The 16,287-nt window shown below is 35.6% G+C and overlaps 1 protein-coding gene across 1 annotated transcript in view; it reads left to right on the plus strand.

Annotated features, from left to right (window-relative positions):
* LOC106060279 (collagen alpha-1(IX) chain-like) overlaps positions 1–16,287 on the plus strand; it is a 159,667-nt gene that overhangs the window by 104,726 nt on the left and 38,654 nt on the right. The window contains exon 32 of the mRNA XM_056030301.1: positions 6,640–6,702. Within this exon, the coding sequence (XP_055886276.1) occupies positions 6,640–6,702 (63 nt within the window). The remainder of the gene's footprint in view (positions 1–6,639; positions 6,703–16,287) is intronic.

Here is a 16,287-nt window from a genome sequence, read left to right on the forward strand (position 1 = left end):
CTTTTTATTAAACACCAGTATGTTCCTGTATAGCTGCAGGCTATTTTGCTTTACTATAGATCTAAAAGAAATGTCGACTCTTTTTATTTTAAAACTTTTTACTGGATAGATCTAGACTGAGTTAGAGTCTAGTGACGTCTATGGTCTAGTCTATTAGTATTAGTCTATTACTACTATTAGATCTATAGCAGGGTCGGACTGGGTGTCAAAATCGGCCCGGCATCTATATTTCGTCCGGCCCATAAATTGTTTATTATATGATGGACATCCAATTCTAGGTCAACATGTCCTCAAAATCATTCTGTCAAGTTTGATAATGTATCGATAGCTGTACTCATGCATACAGTGACTATAAGTACTTCACTCAGAGGGCCTCTTTTGTAAGAGAATACTAGAAAACCTTGAACAATTTAATACGTGGCATAGTGACATCCATGCGGCCCTTATCTTATAAAATACAGACGCGATTTTAAAAAAAAAAGATGATTACTGTGGTCCTACAGGCCCATTTAGGTACCGGCCCACCGGGCATTAGCCCGAATGCCCATATAGCCAGTCCGCCCCTGATCTATAGATCTAGTCATAATAGTCTGTATTTAATTATTTTAGTCTTAAGTAGAGTCTAACTCTTAGTAGTCTTAGATCTAGATGTAAATTAAAAATTTTATTAAAACTTTATTAGACTAGATCTATTAGTTTAGAGATTCTACTATTTTAGAATTAGAGTCTAGATTAGATCTAGATTATTCTAGATTACATATTATACTAAGACCTAAGTCTAAGATGCATAGATGATAGATCTATAAGGACTATAATACTAACTAATAATAGTCGTCACTACTAGATCTAATACTAAATTAACTAAATCTAGACTTGATCTACATCTACTTCTATTATAATTATACTTATATCTACTATCTATATAGATCTAATTACCCATATCTAGTTATAATCATAATTATAATAATCTAAAATCTCTAGATCTAGAGTTACTAAGATATCTACGAGACTCTATCTAGATTTAGATTTTAGATCTAGTAGTAGTAGTATTAGTAGTAACTAGTATTTCTTAGATTATTTTTAGATTAAAATATTAATTATTTGATCTAGGTCTAGTAGCTAGATCTAATTCTAGATCCAGATTATATTTCTGATCTTTTCGTTTGTAGAAGATATTAGATTCATAATAATCTAGAATCTAGAGTTAGTTAGAGAGTCAACATGCAGTTTTATCATTAGGGGCCTACTTCTAAAGGTAACTTATATTAGAACTTGGACATATTACTTCTAATTTCTTTCTATAATAGTATCATTCTAGTGATTCTATTAAGATCTACATCTATCCCATAAAGACATTTAAATCTTTTTTCATGTGCACAAATAGGCCTAAATGTTTATTACATTTTGCTAAAGAGATTGGTTGTGCTTTATATTTTTCATGTTTGGCTGTTTCGTCCTTAAAAAAGGTCAAAATAGTTAGTAAAAGTTTAACTAAAGTTTCTTAGTTTAGTTTAACTAATTTTTTCAATTTGTGATTAACTAAAAGTTTAATTACTTTTTTTTAGTTCAAACTTAGTTTTAGTTTAACTAAAAAAATTTAGTTTAGTTCCCATCACTACAGAACACCTAACCAATAAAAAAATATTTTTTTTTTTTTTTATCTTTTAACGGAAATGTTTTATTCTTGAGGAATAAGAGATTGGCCCTTTACAAAATAATTAGATCAATTAGATATTCATTATAAGACATCAGTTAGGCCAGGCTCACATCTAACTTCACATTCACTTTCACCTATCCTTTGGTTTGCTGGACCGCTGGGGCACCACACAAGATCTGTTCAACCTTTTTTTCTCCATTATTTTCTGTCATTTGTCTTTGATAGAATTTCATTCTGATAATATTGAAACCTGCCTTTTTACATGCCTGGGTGGACCACTTCGGGGGCCGATTTTCAGTATGTGTTTCCAACTGTCTTTGTAAGCTTGTTTTTATTGAGGTGTTATACAAGCAAAGGGCATTTTAATTAATTTTTTTCTCATTTGATTGAATCCCAGTCACATGACATAGCCAACCACCACACGTGTTTGGATGAAAAGTCTTTATTTCTTTCGGACAAATAAAAAAGACATTTTAATACTCCATTGTGACGTAGATCACTACATATCTTCATGCCATACACAAAGATACGTTCATGACTTCATATAGGTTGAGAACCAGACTAGTTTATAATTGATTCTCTTAATAGAAACATTGTTGCAACTGTAACACTATGGAGTATTGGTGGTCCACATTAGTGTTACAGCATGAACCTCAAGACTATTGGTGGTCCACATTAGTGTTACAGCATGAACCTCAAGACTATTGGTGGTCCACATTAGTGTTACAGCATGAACCTCAAGACTATTGGGTTTAGCCTGTTTGTCAGAAAATAGACACACGTAAGTTTGAACACCTTAAAGAAGTAGGTTTAGTCAAAATAGACTGTTGTACCTGAGGACAGTGAGTAAAATGCTGACAGAAGCAGGTTTCAGAAAACATAAATTGCTCTGGAGTTGATAAACTGAAATAACAAATTTGAATACAGTGAGAATTACATTATAAATACATTGGAAAATATGTAAATGTATTTATATATATCTATGTAAATAAACTGAATCTCGGAGCTCCTCACACACAGCGCATCAATCAAATAAACGGAATCTCGGAGCTCCTCACACACAGCGCATCAATCAAATAAACTGAATCTCGGAGCTCCTCACACACAGCGCATCAATCAAATAAACTGATTCTCGGAGCTCCTCACACACAGCGCATCAGTCAAATAAACGGAATCTCGGAGCTCCTCACACACAGCGCATCAGTCAAATAAACTGAATCTCGGAGCTCCTCACACACAGCGCATCAGTCAAATAAACGGAATCTCGGAGCTCCTCACACACAGCGCATCAGTCAAATAAACTGAATCTCGGAGCTCCTCACACACAGCGCATCAATCAAATAAACGGAATCTCGGAGCTCCTCACACACAGCGCATCAATCAAATAAACGGAATCTCGGAGCTCCTCACACACAGCGCATCAATCAAATAAACTGAATCTCGGAGCTCCTCACACACAGCGCATCAATCAAATAAACGGAATCTCGGAGCTCCTCACACACAGCTCATCAATCAAATAAACTGAATCTCGGAGCTCCTCACACACAGCGCATCAATCAAATAAACTGAATCTCGGAGCTCCTCACACACAGCGCATCAGTCAAATAAACGGAATCTCGGAGCTCCTCACACACAGCGCATCAATCAAATAAACGGAATCTCGGAGCTCCTCACACACAGCGCATCAATCAAATAAACGGAATCTCGGAGCTCCTCACACACAGCGCATCAATCAAATAAACGGAATCTCGGAGCTCCTCACACACAGCGCATCAATCAAATAAACGGAATCTCGGAGCTCCTCACACACAGCGCATCAATCAAATAAACGGAATCTCGGAGCTCCTCACACACAGCGCATCAATCAAATAAACTGAATCTTGGAGCTCCTCACACACAGCGCATCAGTCAAATAAACTGAATCTCGGAGCTCCTCACACACAGCGCATCAATCAAATAAACGGAATCTCGGAGCTCCTCACACACAGCGCATCAATCAAATAAACTGAATCTCGGAGCTCCTCACACACAGCGCATCAATCAAATAAACGGAATCTCGGAGCTCCTCACACACAGCGCATCAATCAAATAAACTGAATCTCGGAGCTCCTCACACACAGCGCATCAATCAAATAAACGGAATCTCGGAGCTCCTCACACACAGCGCATCAATCAAATAAACGGAATCTCGGAGCTCCTCACACACAGCGCATGAGTCAAACACACGTTAATGAAATATATCATGTATGTGAGGAAACAAAAAAAAAAAAAGAAACCCCGTAAAGATCTCAAATATCTTGGCAGCTAAGATTTCCTATATAGTTTCCAATGCTATAGGAAGGCTATAAAAGAAAGCATACATGTCACTGTCTGCTAACGATGAAACTTGAGAAACTTGTCTGGAGTAACATTTGTCAAGCCGAAGAGAGAGAACTAAAATCTCTATTTCTTCTCGTATGCAGACTTCAGAAACGACATTTAGAAAGATATTTTTGTTTTCTTTAAGAATTTTTTCTTTTTTATTTGAGGGTCAGTATTGTAAGTACATGAACAAGGACGCATATATATATATATATATACGTATTCAATTCAGTCAATTATAATAGTAATCTTTATTATCCTTAAGGAAATGTGTCTTACGATTTGTGCATTACACCATCTATATGTAGAGAAAGAGCGAGAGAGAGAGTTCATGATTCCCCTGTGAGAATATATTTACAAGTGTCACTTTAGATAGTCTAAGCAAAGACACGCATGACCTACATTTCAACCAAATACTATGTCACCTAAATTACTTGGAAATATCTCAGAAATCATATAAATCAGGAATACATTTCTAAAATCTAAATTTTGTCGGAATAAATTTGTTGGTGACCCAATTAAAAGGTCAAAGTTTAATTGCTTTTGACCTTGTGATTATGTTCTCATATATTGTTTTGGCTTACAATTTACTATTTTCGTCTATTTGTACCAAATGGTTTCTCTAGTAAGGCGAAGCTGGGGTTTATAATTAGAAAATAGATACGTCATATAATTATTTATTCATTTAGATTTGATTTGATTTATTTTTAGATATTTAAATATAAAGCAAGAAAATAAAAAAGATTTTTTTTATAAAAAAAAAAGCTTACGTTGCAGTTTGGATCATTTATACCATTCAATTGGTCACAGATCTAGATTGGCCAGAAAAACTCTTTGCGATTAGAAATACTTTTACCATCTTTTTTTTTTATTTAGCGCAATTTCATTCTTTTAGCGTCCTCACTACTGTATGATCCTAGAACTGTTGCAAGTAGGTAAAAGAATCTCGGCTGTCGTAGATCTGATCGGAGAATACTTTCTAAAAAGTGAAACCAGTATTGTAGTGGAAACGTAATAGGATGCCATCTATTAGATATGGCTGATGAAATATGTAGTAATAATGGTAGCCAGGTGCAGAAGACGGTTAAAGTTTCCCTTTCAGATCTATAAGGCAGGTGATGTTAAGGTCATCTGTTAACATGTTTAAATTTCTTTGTTTGCTGATTTTCTAAAAAAAAATACAGCTTATTATAAAATCAGTTTGAATGTTTAACCATGCATTCAGTGACTTTTGAATGAAAGTTTACAGATCCATCAAAGACAGAACTAGGATCTTTCAACAACTCAATATTTGTTCCGAATAGTCTTGATCCAACGAGTCTATAAAATACCCATTTTCTGTCAATTGTGCTAAAAACTAAAAGTCATTTTTCTGCCCCACTAATTCTCGCTCATCTTGCGCTTTTGATTTAAAAAAAAAAAAGAAAAGAAAATAACAAATTTGGGACGAGAATGGTGTTAGAGCGAAAACCAAAGAGCAGACAACTTCGAGACTCTCTCACCAACCATCGTCTGCTTCGGGTACGCGGGTTCACGGGAAGGAGAGATGGATCAGGAAAGAAAATATATATCCATCCACGTGGCATAATTCTAAATTCAAGTCTGGAAACATTTTTTTCTCTCTCTTTCTCTCTCTCTCTCTCTCTTAAATTTGTTAGGAGACAGTTGGGGTGGGGGATGGAGTAAGGAAGCTGCAGGGGTATAGAGTCAAGTGCGTGAACAACTTCTTATCTAGTTTTTTGATCACTAATAAAAAAAAATGGTTGAGCGTTGAAAAAAAAACAACAACACAATTATTGCTGGAGTGAAGGTGCTGGAGTAAACGAGGGAGGGGGTGGGGGAAGTGACGGTAACATTGAGAAACATTTCACAACTTTGTCTCGAGGGGGATTTACCCGGCACCACGTGTGGACTGCGAGCTTGGTTTTTCTTGTTCTTGATTGCTGGCTAGTTTCGCGCACTTTTTTGTGTGTGTTTGTTCTAGATCTGTGTGTGTGTGTGTGTGTCTTATTTCCGACGATTTCCATTTCTTTCGATGGGATTCTAACAGCAAGTCAACAAAGTAAATGATCACACCTCTTGTTTGACTAGTTCATGTCAATTGTACCATTGGATGTGTTGAATGTGAAGCATTACTTATTGAAGAAGTTTTAACTCGATAGTGTTGCAATTAATTTGTATTCTGTTTTGAGTTCAATATTTTCAATTTTGATAATTTGTTGTCATTAAATGTGTTTAAAGTTGTCAAGGATTGGTTTTTTTAGAAGTCACGTGACTTAATTTGAATTTTTGTTTTCTGAATGGATATGAGAAATAAGTACTTGTGATATTCATAAGAATGAGGTGACTTCACATTTATTTACTTTTTAAAAAAAATATTCGTTCTTTTGTGTGTGTGTGTGAAGCTTCCTTGTACTCGTGATTCAAAGAAACTGGATTATCTCCCATTAAATCAGAATGAACTGTGAAGCAAGCTAACTCTTCTGTTGTTGTAGAGCATGAATGGTGCTGCTGTTACCATAACAACACAATTACCGCAAGCTTTCATCTTTCTTGTGTGTGTGTGCGCGTGTGTGTTCGTACTTCCGGCATCATGTCAAATTCGATTTATCTATTACCAGGGCCAGCCAGGCAGCCGAGGTCCAGAAGGTCCCAGAGGTGCTCCTGGTGTTGAAGGCAGGGCGGTAAGTAAGCATTTGTTTCTCTTAGCTAAATTAAGATAAGAAGATCAAGTCAGGTAAAGAAGGAAAGGTGTAGAAAACAAAAAGCGGATAGGTAAGATCTGCAAATGATGGCAGATCTAGTCATTTAGGTACATAAATACCGGTGGATTAGGATCAGCTTAGGTCAAAGTTGGGGGCCCTGTGGCTGAGTGATTAAGCGCTTGGCTGCCGAACCTGGGGTCCTGGGCTCGAATCTCAGTTAAGACTGGGATTTTTAATTTTGGAATTTTTAGGGCACCACTGAGTCCACCCAACTTTAATTGGGGAACGTAAAGGCGGTAGGTCGTTGTGCTGGCCACATGACACCCTGCTCGTTAACTGTTGCCCAAAGAAACATATGACTTTAACATCATCTGCCCTATAGATTGCAAGGTCTGAAAAAGGAACTTTTTTTTTCTTTTTTAATAAAACGTATCAGTTGAAAAAAAACAACTAGGTGGATTGTTTCGGTGGTTCCCGTTGAATAAGGGAGTCAGGGCAGTAAATGAAGACATATCATCAGTGGCACTCAGACATCTCAACTCTGGATTATAGAGAAACTCTTGGAGATTCCGATTTATGGAAGGTAACTAGAACTAGCTAGTGTCTCCGCCGCTGTAAGGAATGTAGGAACTGTTGATATTCTATGGATTTAGATTTACGATAATGTGTGTGCGTCTGCAGTTTTTAGCACTGTAAACTCAAGTTTCATTTAACTAGCTCACATACCTATATATATTATACTTAGACTGGAAAATGGATACAAATTGATATCCGATAATCAACAGATCACAGACCTATATATATATATTATACCTAGACTGGAAAAATGAAACAAATTTTTATCCGATGATGATCAGATCACAGACCTATATATATTATACCTACAATGGAAAACGGAAACAAATTCTTATCCGATAATGCTCTGATCACAGACCTATAGAAAAATCTAGGAATCTAGGAAAATCGATCTTTTCTGTCTTAGAAAAGTAATGATGTTTAGAAATAATGCAATACCATTTTGCGGATTTTAAATAGAATGGGCTATTAATTAAAGAACTAAGTATTCACTCAAATCTATAAAATGAAGCCATTTCCTGTTAATTTTCATTGAGATGTTTCGAAAATCCTAGATCGAAATAATTCAAGTCTGTTGATTTTGAACAATCTTATGTACATAAAAATAGATTGATTACCTAGATCTTTCTAGATTATGTATCTAAAAATTGCAAAATAATAATTATGAGACGACAGTGCTCTTATTTTCGATGTTCAGTTACTAGATCTAGTTCTAAACATTTAATTATATGTTACATAGGTTAGGGTTGAAAAAACAACACTTTAGTTCTTATAACTACTTTACAAAACAACGCCGTGTTTCAGCTTTTTTTGAAGTTTTTCAGGACAATGTTTGTGCAGTTTTAGAGATTTCTATTTCTCCATATCTCTTTCTCTACTTTGACTGTGTTTCATTGTTTTCGAGAATTTCACTGGATACCCCGATTAATAACAGCAGGAAGTCCCTCCTGATACCTACACCATAACATGTCAATAAAGATCGGATGAAAACCGCTCAGTGTGACATGTCTAGGTCAGTGTCGAACAAGGCTAACATGACGTCACCGGTGGGGGCGGGTATAATGCTATTCAGTTCCTCCATAAATTTTTATCAAAACTATGGGATGTAATTATTTCTAAACTATGGATTTTAATGAGATTGACATTATGTAGCAGTCGAGGTTTAGGATCTAATCTCTGCAACTCTAAGTGACATTATGTAGCAGTCAAGGTGTAGAATCAAATCTCTTTAAATCTAAGTGACATTATGTAGTAGTCGAGGTGTAGAATCAAATCTCTTTAAATCTAAGTGACATTATGTAGCAGTCGAGGTGTAGAATCAAATCTCTTCAAATCTAAGTGACATTATGTAGTAGTCGAGGTGTAGAATCAAATCTCTGCAAACTAAGTGACATTATGTAGTAGTCGAGGTGTAGAATCAAATCTCTTTAAATCTAAGTGACATTATGTAGTAGTCGAGGTGTAGAATCAAATCTCTTCAAATCTAAGTATCATTATGTAGTAGTCGAGGTGTAGAATCAAATCTCTGCAAATCTAAGTGACATTATGTAGTAGTTGAGGTGTAGAATCAAATCTCTTTAAATCTAAGTGACATTATGTAGTAGTCGAGGTGTAGAATCAAATCTCTTCAAATCTAAGTGACATTATGTAGTAGTCGAGGTGTAGAATCAAATCTCTTCAAATCTAAGTGACATTATGTAGTAGTCGAGGTGTAGAATCAAATCTCTTTAAATCTAAGTGACATTATGTAGTAGTCGAGGTGTAGAATCAAATCTCTTTAAATCTAAGTGACATTATGTAGTAGTCGAGGTGTAGAATCAAATCTCTTCAAATCTAAGTGACATTATGTAGTAGTCGAGGTGTACAATCAAATCTCTGCAAATCTAAGTGACATTATGTAGTAGTCGAGGTGTAGAATCAAATCTCTTTAAATCTAAGTGACATTATGTAGTAGTCGAGGTGTAGAATCAAATCTCTTCAAATCTAAGTGACATTATGTAGTAGTCGAGGTGTAGAATCAAATCTCTTTAAATCTAAGTGACATTATGTAGTAGTCGAGGTGTAGAATCAAATCTCTTCAAATCTAAGTGACATTATGTAGCAGTCGAGGTGTAGGATCAAATCTCTGCAAATCTAAGTGACATTATGTAGTAGTCGAGGTGTAGAATCAAATCTCTTTAAATCTAAGTGACATTATGTAGTAGTCGAGGTGTAGAATCAAATCTCTTCAAATCTAAGTGACATTATGTAGTAGTCGAGGTGTAGAATCAAATCTCTGCAAACTAAGTGACATTATGTAGTAGTCGAGGTGTAGAATCAAATCTCTTTAAATCTAAGTGACATTATGTAGCAGTCGAGGTGTAGGATCAAATCTCTTCAAATCTAAGTGACATTATGTAGTAGTCGAGGTGTAGAATCAAATCTCTGCAAATCTAAGTGACATTATGTAGTAGTCGAGGTGTAGAATCAAATCTCTTTAAATCTAAGTGACATTATGTAGTAGTCGAGGTGTAGAATCAAATCTCTTCAAATCTAAGTGACATTATGTAGTAGTCGAGGTGTAGAATCAAATCTCTTCAAATCTAAGTGACATTATGTAGTAGTCGAGGTGTAGAATCAAATCTCTTTAAATCTAAGTGACATTATGTAGTAGTCGAGGTGTAGAATCAAATCTCTTTAAATCTAAGTGACATTATGTAGTAGTCGAGGTGTAGAATCAAATCTCTTCAAATCTAAGTGACATTATGTAGTAGTCGAGGTGTACAATCAAATCTCTGCAAATCTAAGTGACATTATGTAGTAGTCGAGGTGTAGAATCAAATCTCTTTAAATCTAAGTGACATTATGTAGTAGTCGAGGTGTAGAATCAAATCTCTTCAAATCTAAGTGACATTATGTAGTAGTCGAGGTGTAGAATCAAATCTCTTTAAATCTAAGTGACATTATGTAGTAGTCGAGGTGTAGAATCAAATCTCTTCAAATCTAAGTGACATTATGTAGCAGTCGAGGTGTAGGATCAAATCTCTTCAAATCTAAGTGACATTATGTAGTAGTCGAGGTGTAGAATCAAATCTCTTTAAATCTAAGTGACATTATGTAGTAGTCGAGGTGTAGAATCAAATCTCTTCAAATCTAAGTGACATTATGTAGCAGTCGAGGTGTAGAATCAAATCTCTTCAAATCTAAGTGACATTATGTAGTAGTCGAGGTGTAGAATCAAATCTCTGCAAATCTAAGTGACATTATGTAGCAGTCGAGGTGTAGGATCAAATCTCTTCAAATCTAAGTGACATTATGTAGTAGTCGAGGTGTAGAATCAAATCTCTTTAAATCTAAGTGACATTATGTAGTAGTCGAGGTGTAGAATCAAATCTCTTTAAATCTAAGTGACATTATGTAGTAGTCGAGGTGTAGAATCAAATCTCTTTAAATCTAAGTGACATTATGTAGCAGTTAAGGTGTAGAATCAAATCTCTTTAAATCTAAGTGACATTATGTAGTAGTCGAGGTGTAGAATCAAATCTCTTTAAATCTAAGTGACATTATGTAGTAGTCGAGGTGTAGAATCAAATCTCTTCAAATCTAAGTGACATTATGTAGTAGTCGAGGTGTAGAATCAAATCTCTTTAAATCTAAGTGACATTATGTAGTAGTCGAGGTGTAGAATCAAATCTCTTCAAATCTAAGTGACATTATGTAGTAGTCGAGGTGTAGAATCAAATCTCTGCAAATCTAAGTGACATTATGTAGTAGTCGAGGTGTAGAATCAAATCTCTGCAAATCTAAGTGACATTATGTAGCAGTCGAGGTGTAGAATCAAATCTCTTAAAATCTAAGTGACATTATGTAGTAGTCGAGGTGTAGAATCAAATCTCTGCAAATCTAAGTGACATTATGTAGTAGTCGAGGTGTACAATCAAATCTCTGCAAACTAAGTGACATTATGTAGCAGTCGAGGTGTAGAATCAAATCTCTTTAAATCTAAGTGACATTATGTAGTAGTCGAGGTGTAGAATCAAATCTCTGCAAATCTAAGTGACATTATGTAGTAGTCGAGGTGTAGAATCAAATCTCTTCAAATCTAAGTGACATTATGTAGTAGTCGAGGTGTAGAATCAAATCTCTTTAAATCTAAGTGACATTATGTAGTAGTCGAGGTGTAGAATCAAATCTCTGCAAACTAAGTGACATTATGTAGCAGTCGAGGTGTAGAATCAAATATCTTTAAATCTAAGTGACATTATGTAGTAGTCGAGGTGTAGAATCAAATCTCTTCAAATCTAAGTGACATTATGTAGTAGTCGAGGTGTAGAATCAAATCTCTGCAAATCTAAGTGACATTATGTAGTAGTCGAGGTGTAGAATCAAATCTCTTTAAATCTAAGTGACATTATGTAGTAGTCGAGGTGTAGAATCAAATCTCTTTAAATCTAAGTGACATTATGTAGTAGTCGAGGTGTAGAATCAAATCTCTGCAAATCTAAGTGACATTATGTAGTAGTCGAGTTGTAGAATCAAATCTCTGCAAATCTAAGTGACATTATGTAGTAGTCGAGGTGTAGAATCAAATCTCTTTAAATCTAAGTGACATTATGTAGTAGTCGAGGTGTAGAATCAAATCTCTTTAAATCTAAGTGACATTATTTAGCAGTCGAGGTGTAGAATCAAATCTCTTTAAATCTAAGTGACATTATGTAGTAGTCGAGGTGTAGAATCAAATCTCTGCAAACTAAGTGACATTATGTAGCAGTCGAGGTGTAGAATCAAATCTCTTTAAATCTAAGTGACATTATGTAGCAGTCGAGGTGTAGAATCAAATCTCTTTAAATCTAAGTGACATTATGTAGTAGTCGAGGTGTAGAATCAAATCTCTGCAAATCTAAGTGACATTATGTAGTAGTCGAGGTGTAGAATCAAATCTCTGCAAATCTAAGTGACATTATGTAGTAGTCGAGGTGTAGAATCAAATCTCTGCAAACTAACTGACATTATGTAGCAGTCGAGGTGTAGAATCAAATCTCTTCAAATCTAAGTGACATTATGTAGTAGTCGAGGTGTAGAATCAAATCTCTTTAAATCTAAGTGACATTATGTAGCAGTCGAGGTGTAGAATCAAATCTCTTCAACTCTAATTGACATTATGTTGTAGTCGAGGTGTAGAATCAAAACTCTGCAAACTAATTGACATTATGTAGCAGTCGAGGTGTAGAATCAAATCTCTTCAACTCTAAGTGACATTATGTAGCAGTCGAAGTGTAGAATCAAAACTCTGCAAACTAATTGACATTATGTAGCAGTCGAGGTGTAGGATCTAATCTCTGCAAATCTAACTGACATTATTTAGCAGTCAAAAATAGGATCTAATCTCTTCAAATCTAGTGACATTATGTAGCAGTAGAGGTGTAGGATCTAATCTCTTCAAATCTAAGTGACATTATGTAGCAGTCGAGGTTTATGATCTAATCTCTGCAAATCTTGTGACATTATATAGCAGTCTAGGTGTAGGATCTAATCTCTGCAAATCTTAGTGATAAAAATTCACTTTTTTTTTCTTCTTAAATGTGATATGTTGATGAAAGTGATGTAATTTAAGTTGTATAGATATAAGTCCAATGAATGGTCTAAGAGTTTACGGTGGACATCAATAAACTAAATTGAAATAACAACATTGAGTCTTCACTACGACACTAACAAACTCCTTGGCCTAGACTTACAGAAAAAAATTAATTAAAAATATTTTTTTTTTAAAGAATGATTCTTGTGAATTTATTTGCTTTATTTTTTGTATCTACATGTAAATAAGTTGGGTGTGTAGCAGATATGGAACATAAATAATCTCTCTCTCTCTCTCTCTCTCTCTCTCACCCACACGCACAAACATCTTTACTTAGATTGTTGTCATCAACTTCACTACATTGTCTGTTCTAAATTTGTAATTGTTAAATCTACAAAGGCACTAAAGGTATAAATCTTTATCATCAAGGGATAAAGACAATGAAATGAATGGAGGCATTCAAGAGGATTGACCACGTCTTAATCGAACAAGCCAGCTGATTGGTCGGTGAATGTGGCATGTTGAGACCAGCCAAGTGTTTTTTTCTTCCATTTCACCTCATTCTTGAACCATTCATTTTTATTTACGCTGTGAGGCATGTAGGGCAGAGCCAAGCTTTCTACCAGTCATGGGTTAGGGTTCTTAAATTACCTCTAGTATAAAACCTTTCCGGTTGTGTTGGCCGGGGGGTGAAATGGTTAAAAGTCATTCATTCTTAAGTTTACGAAGCAACTAAAGTATTTTCTCTTAACTAATGCAACAGTCTTCTAAGAGAATATTAGTATTCATGCATCACGCTTCACACGTACGAAACATAAATAGTACAGATTGGCTTCCTCTGAGTATTAGCAGACAAGAATGACGTTTATTCAATAATAACAATATACTGCAACTTCATACTAGTTACACAAAGATAATCCGATGTATTGAAATATAATTACATCCGCATCACAGCAGTATCAAATATACTGAGTCCTTTAGACTAGGTGTATACGCTTTATATGTGTATGATGATATTAATATTAACTCACGTCTGTATCACAGCGGGTAACAAAATATGCGTACAGCTCAAAGTACAAAAAACTAATACTAATATATCCGTAGTCTCTCTAGTCCCGGAGACGACTGCTACCAAATCAAATCCCTTCAACGACTGCTACCAAATCAGATCCCTTCATCGACTGCTACCAAATCAGATCCCTTCAACGACTGCTACCAAATCAGATCCCTTCAACAACTGCTACCAAATCAGATCCCTTCAACAACTGCTACCAAATCAGATCCCTTCAACAACTGCTACCAAATCAGATCCCTTCAACGACTGCTACCAAATCAGATCCCTTCAACGACTGCTACCAAATCATATCCCTTCAACGACTGCTACCAAATCAGATCCCTTCAACAACTGCTACCAAATCAGATCCCTTCAACGACTGCTACCAAATCAGATCCCTTCAACAACTGCTACCAAATCAAATCCCTTCAACGACTGCTACCAAATCAAATCCCTTCAACGACTGCTACCAAATCAGATCCCTTCAACGACTGCTACTGACCAAAAGTGAATTTAGTCATTCTTACTTCCTCTTTCTATGCCAGAGGTTTTTTGTGGCTTTTCAGCTTCTTGACCCTTCTTGAACGAATAACAGTTAATGTCAAGCGAGACTGTGACAGACAAAAGTACAAAAGAGACAGACGGATAAAATTGACTACAAAACTAATGGGTGTACTAGATCTATATCTTTATAGTTTGTTATTTCTGAATCACCAGCAGGGTGTACATCTGAACACCAAACATTTCCCACTTCCCACAAAAACAGTCTCCACACCTTCGTGTGTCTTATCGTCAGGACGAGGACTGGAGGCACACAAACTGCACATCAGAGAAAACTGACTTCACTAGAGCAGCACATGCTCCATCCTTTGCTGTGGGAGGGACAATCGTTTCGTTTGTTTTCCTGCCTATTTTTTTATAAGCTACAAACGTTTTCAGCGTTCATCACGTTGTCGACATTTTTCATTGGAGATAACTTCGTCATGGGTGGGTGGTGGAGGGGAGAAGGGAAATAACTCTTGGCAATGAGTGCAACTGGGGTTATCTTAGTAAGCATAGCGCTAGACAAACTTTGTTATACAGTGGCATTCGTATTATTTGTGATAATTACATTTTTAGAGAACATTTTCTTTTCTCGAGACTTAACCTTAAAAACCTTAAAAAATTGTTTCGCTGCTAGATTTGACTTTAAAAAGAAGGATTGTGTGTTGTCTAAACTGACAAAACATCCGCACGACATTTGGAAACCAAATTTGTTAAACTAAAGTGATACTTTTTGTAGATACTTTGATTCTTAATCCTGGGACTGCAAGCTTTGAAATTCAGGCTGATTCTAGACACAAATTCCCGAATGTGACATTTGAATAGTTGATGATTTCAGAAGCACACATTAGCTAGAAAATTCGTTCTAGACGACATTTAAATGGTACATAACGCAAAATATATATAATAATTTAAAAAAAAGCTTATCTAAGGACAAGGACAAGAACTCCGCACTTACAACTATATCTCTCAATAATGTAGAGTTTATTTCCCTTATTTGATATCAAACTAAATAAGTTAACTCCCAAAAATTAATTAACTTATTGGTTAATTTTTTTTATTGATTCATCTTTTGTTAGGTAAAATAAATAATTGTTTAAAGATTCAGCTTGATCCGAGAATCGGTGTGGGAGAAATAACGTGTTCACTTATCTAAGGGGACGAAACCCTACATATTTAGCCGTATATGTGAATAATGATGGATTATTTTTTGGAATAAAAATGAAAATAATTACCAGCAATTAATTGACTAATTGGTAACATTTTTTTTATTTATATCTAGACTATCACCTTCACATATTCCTTAGTATGTTGGATCTTTAGGGCACCACGACAGATTTGTCGACCGTCTTTCTCCATTCCTCCCTGTCTTTTGCCTTGGATAGAACCTCTTTCAATCGCAGACCCGTCCACTCCTTTATGTTCTTTCCATCGCTTTCTCTGTTTGCCTCTTTTTTTTTTGTTCCTGATACTGTTCCCCAAAGGACGGTCTTTGCGAGCCCTGAAGACCTTGTAATATGGCCATAAAGTTTTAGGTGTTGTTGTTGTTGTTGTTGTTGTTTTGCAATAGTTAGCAGGTTATCGTGGAGTCAACTAACTGCAGTAACCCTGTCTCTAACCTCTTCGTTTCTGATGCTGTCTTTAAATGTGATTCTTAGGATCCTTCTGTAGCATCTTTAATCTCCCGTCCCTTGTCACAGACTTGGAGTATATCCTCTGTTACCCAGGGTTTTTTTTTGGGGGCGGGCGGAGCTTCCCTAGTACTTCTATGGCTTTGTCTGTGACTGCTTTGTTTAGCATATTGACTTGTGTGTCGATATCGTAGTCCAAGATATTG

The sequence above is a fragment of the Biomphalaria glabrata genome, chromosome 5 (genome assembly GCF_947242115.1).
Source record: "Biomphalaria glabrata chromosome 5, xgBioGlab47.1, whole genome shotgun sequence".
Taxonomy (NCBI): domain Eukaryota; kingdom Metazoa; phylum Mollusca; class Gastropoda; family Planorbidae; genus Biomphalaria; species Biomphalaria glabrata.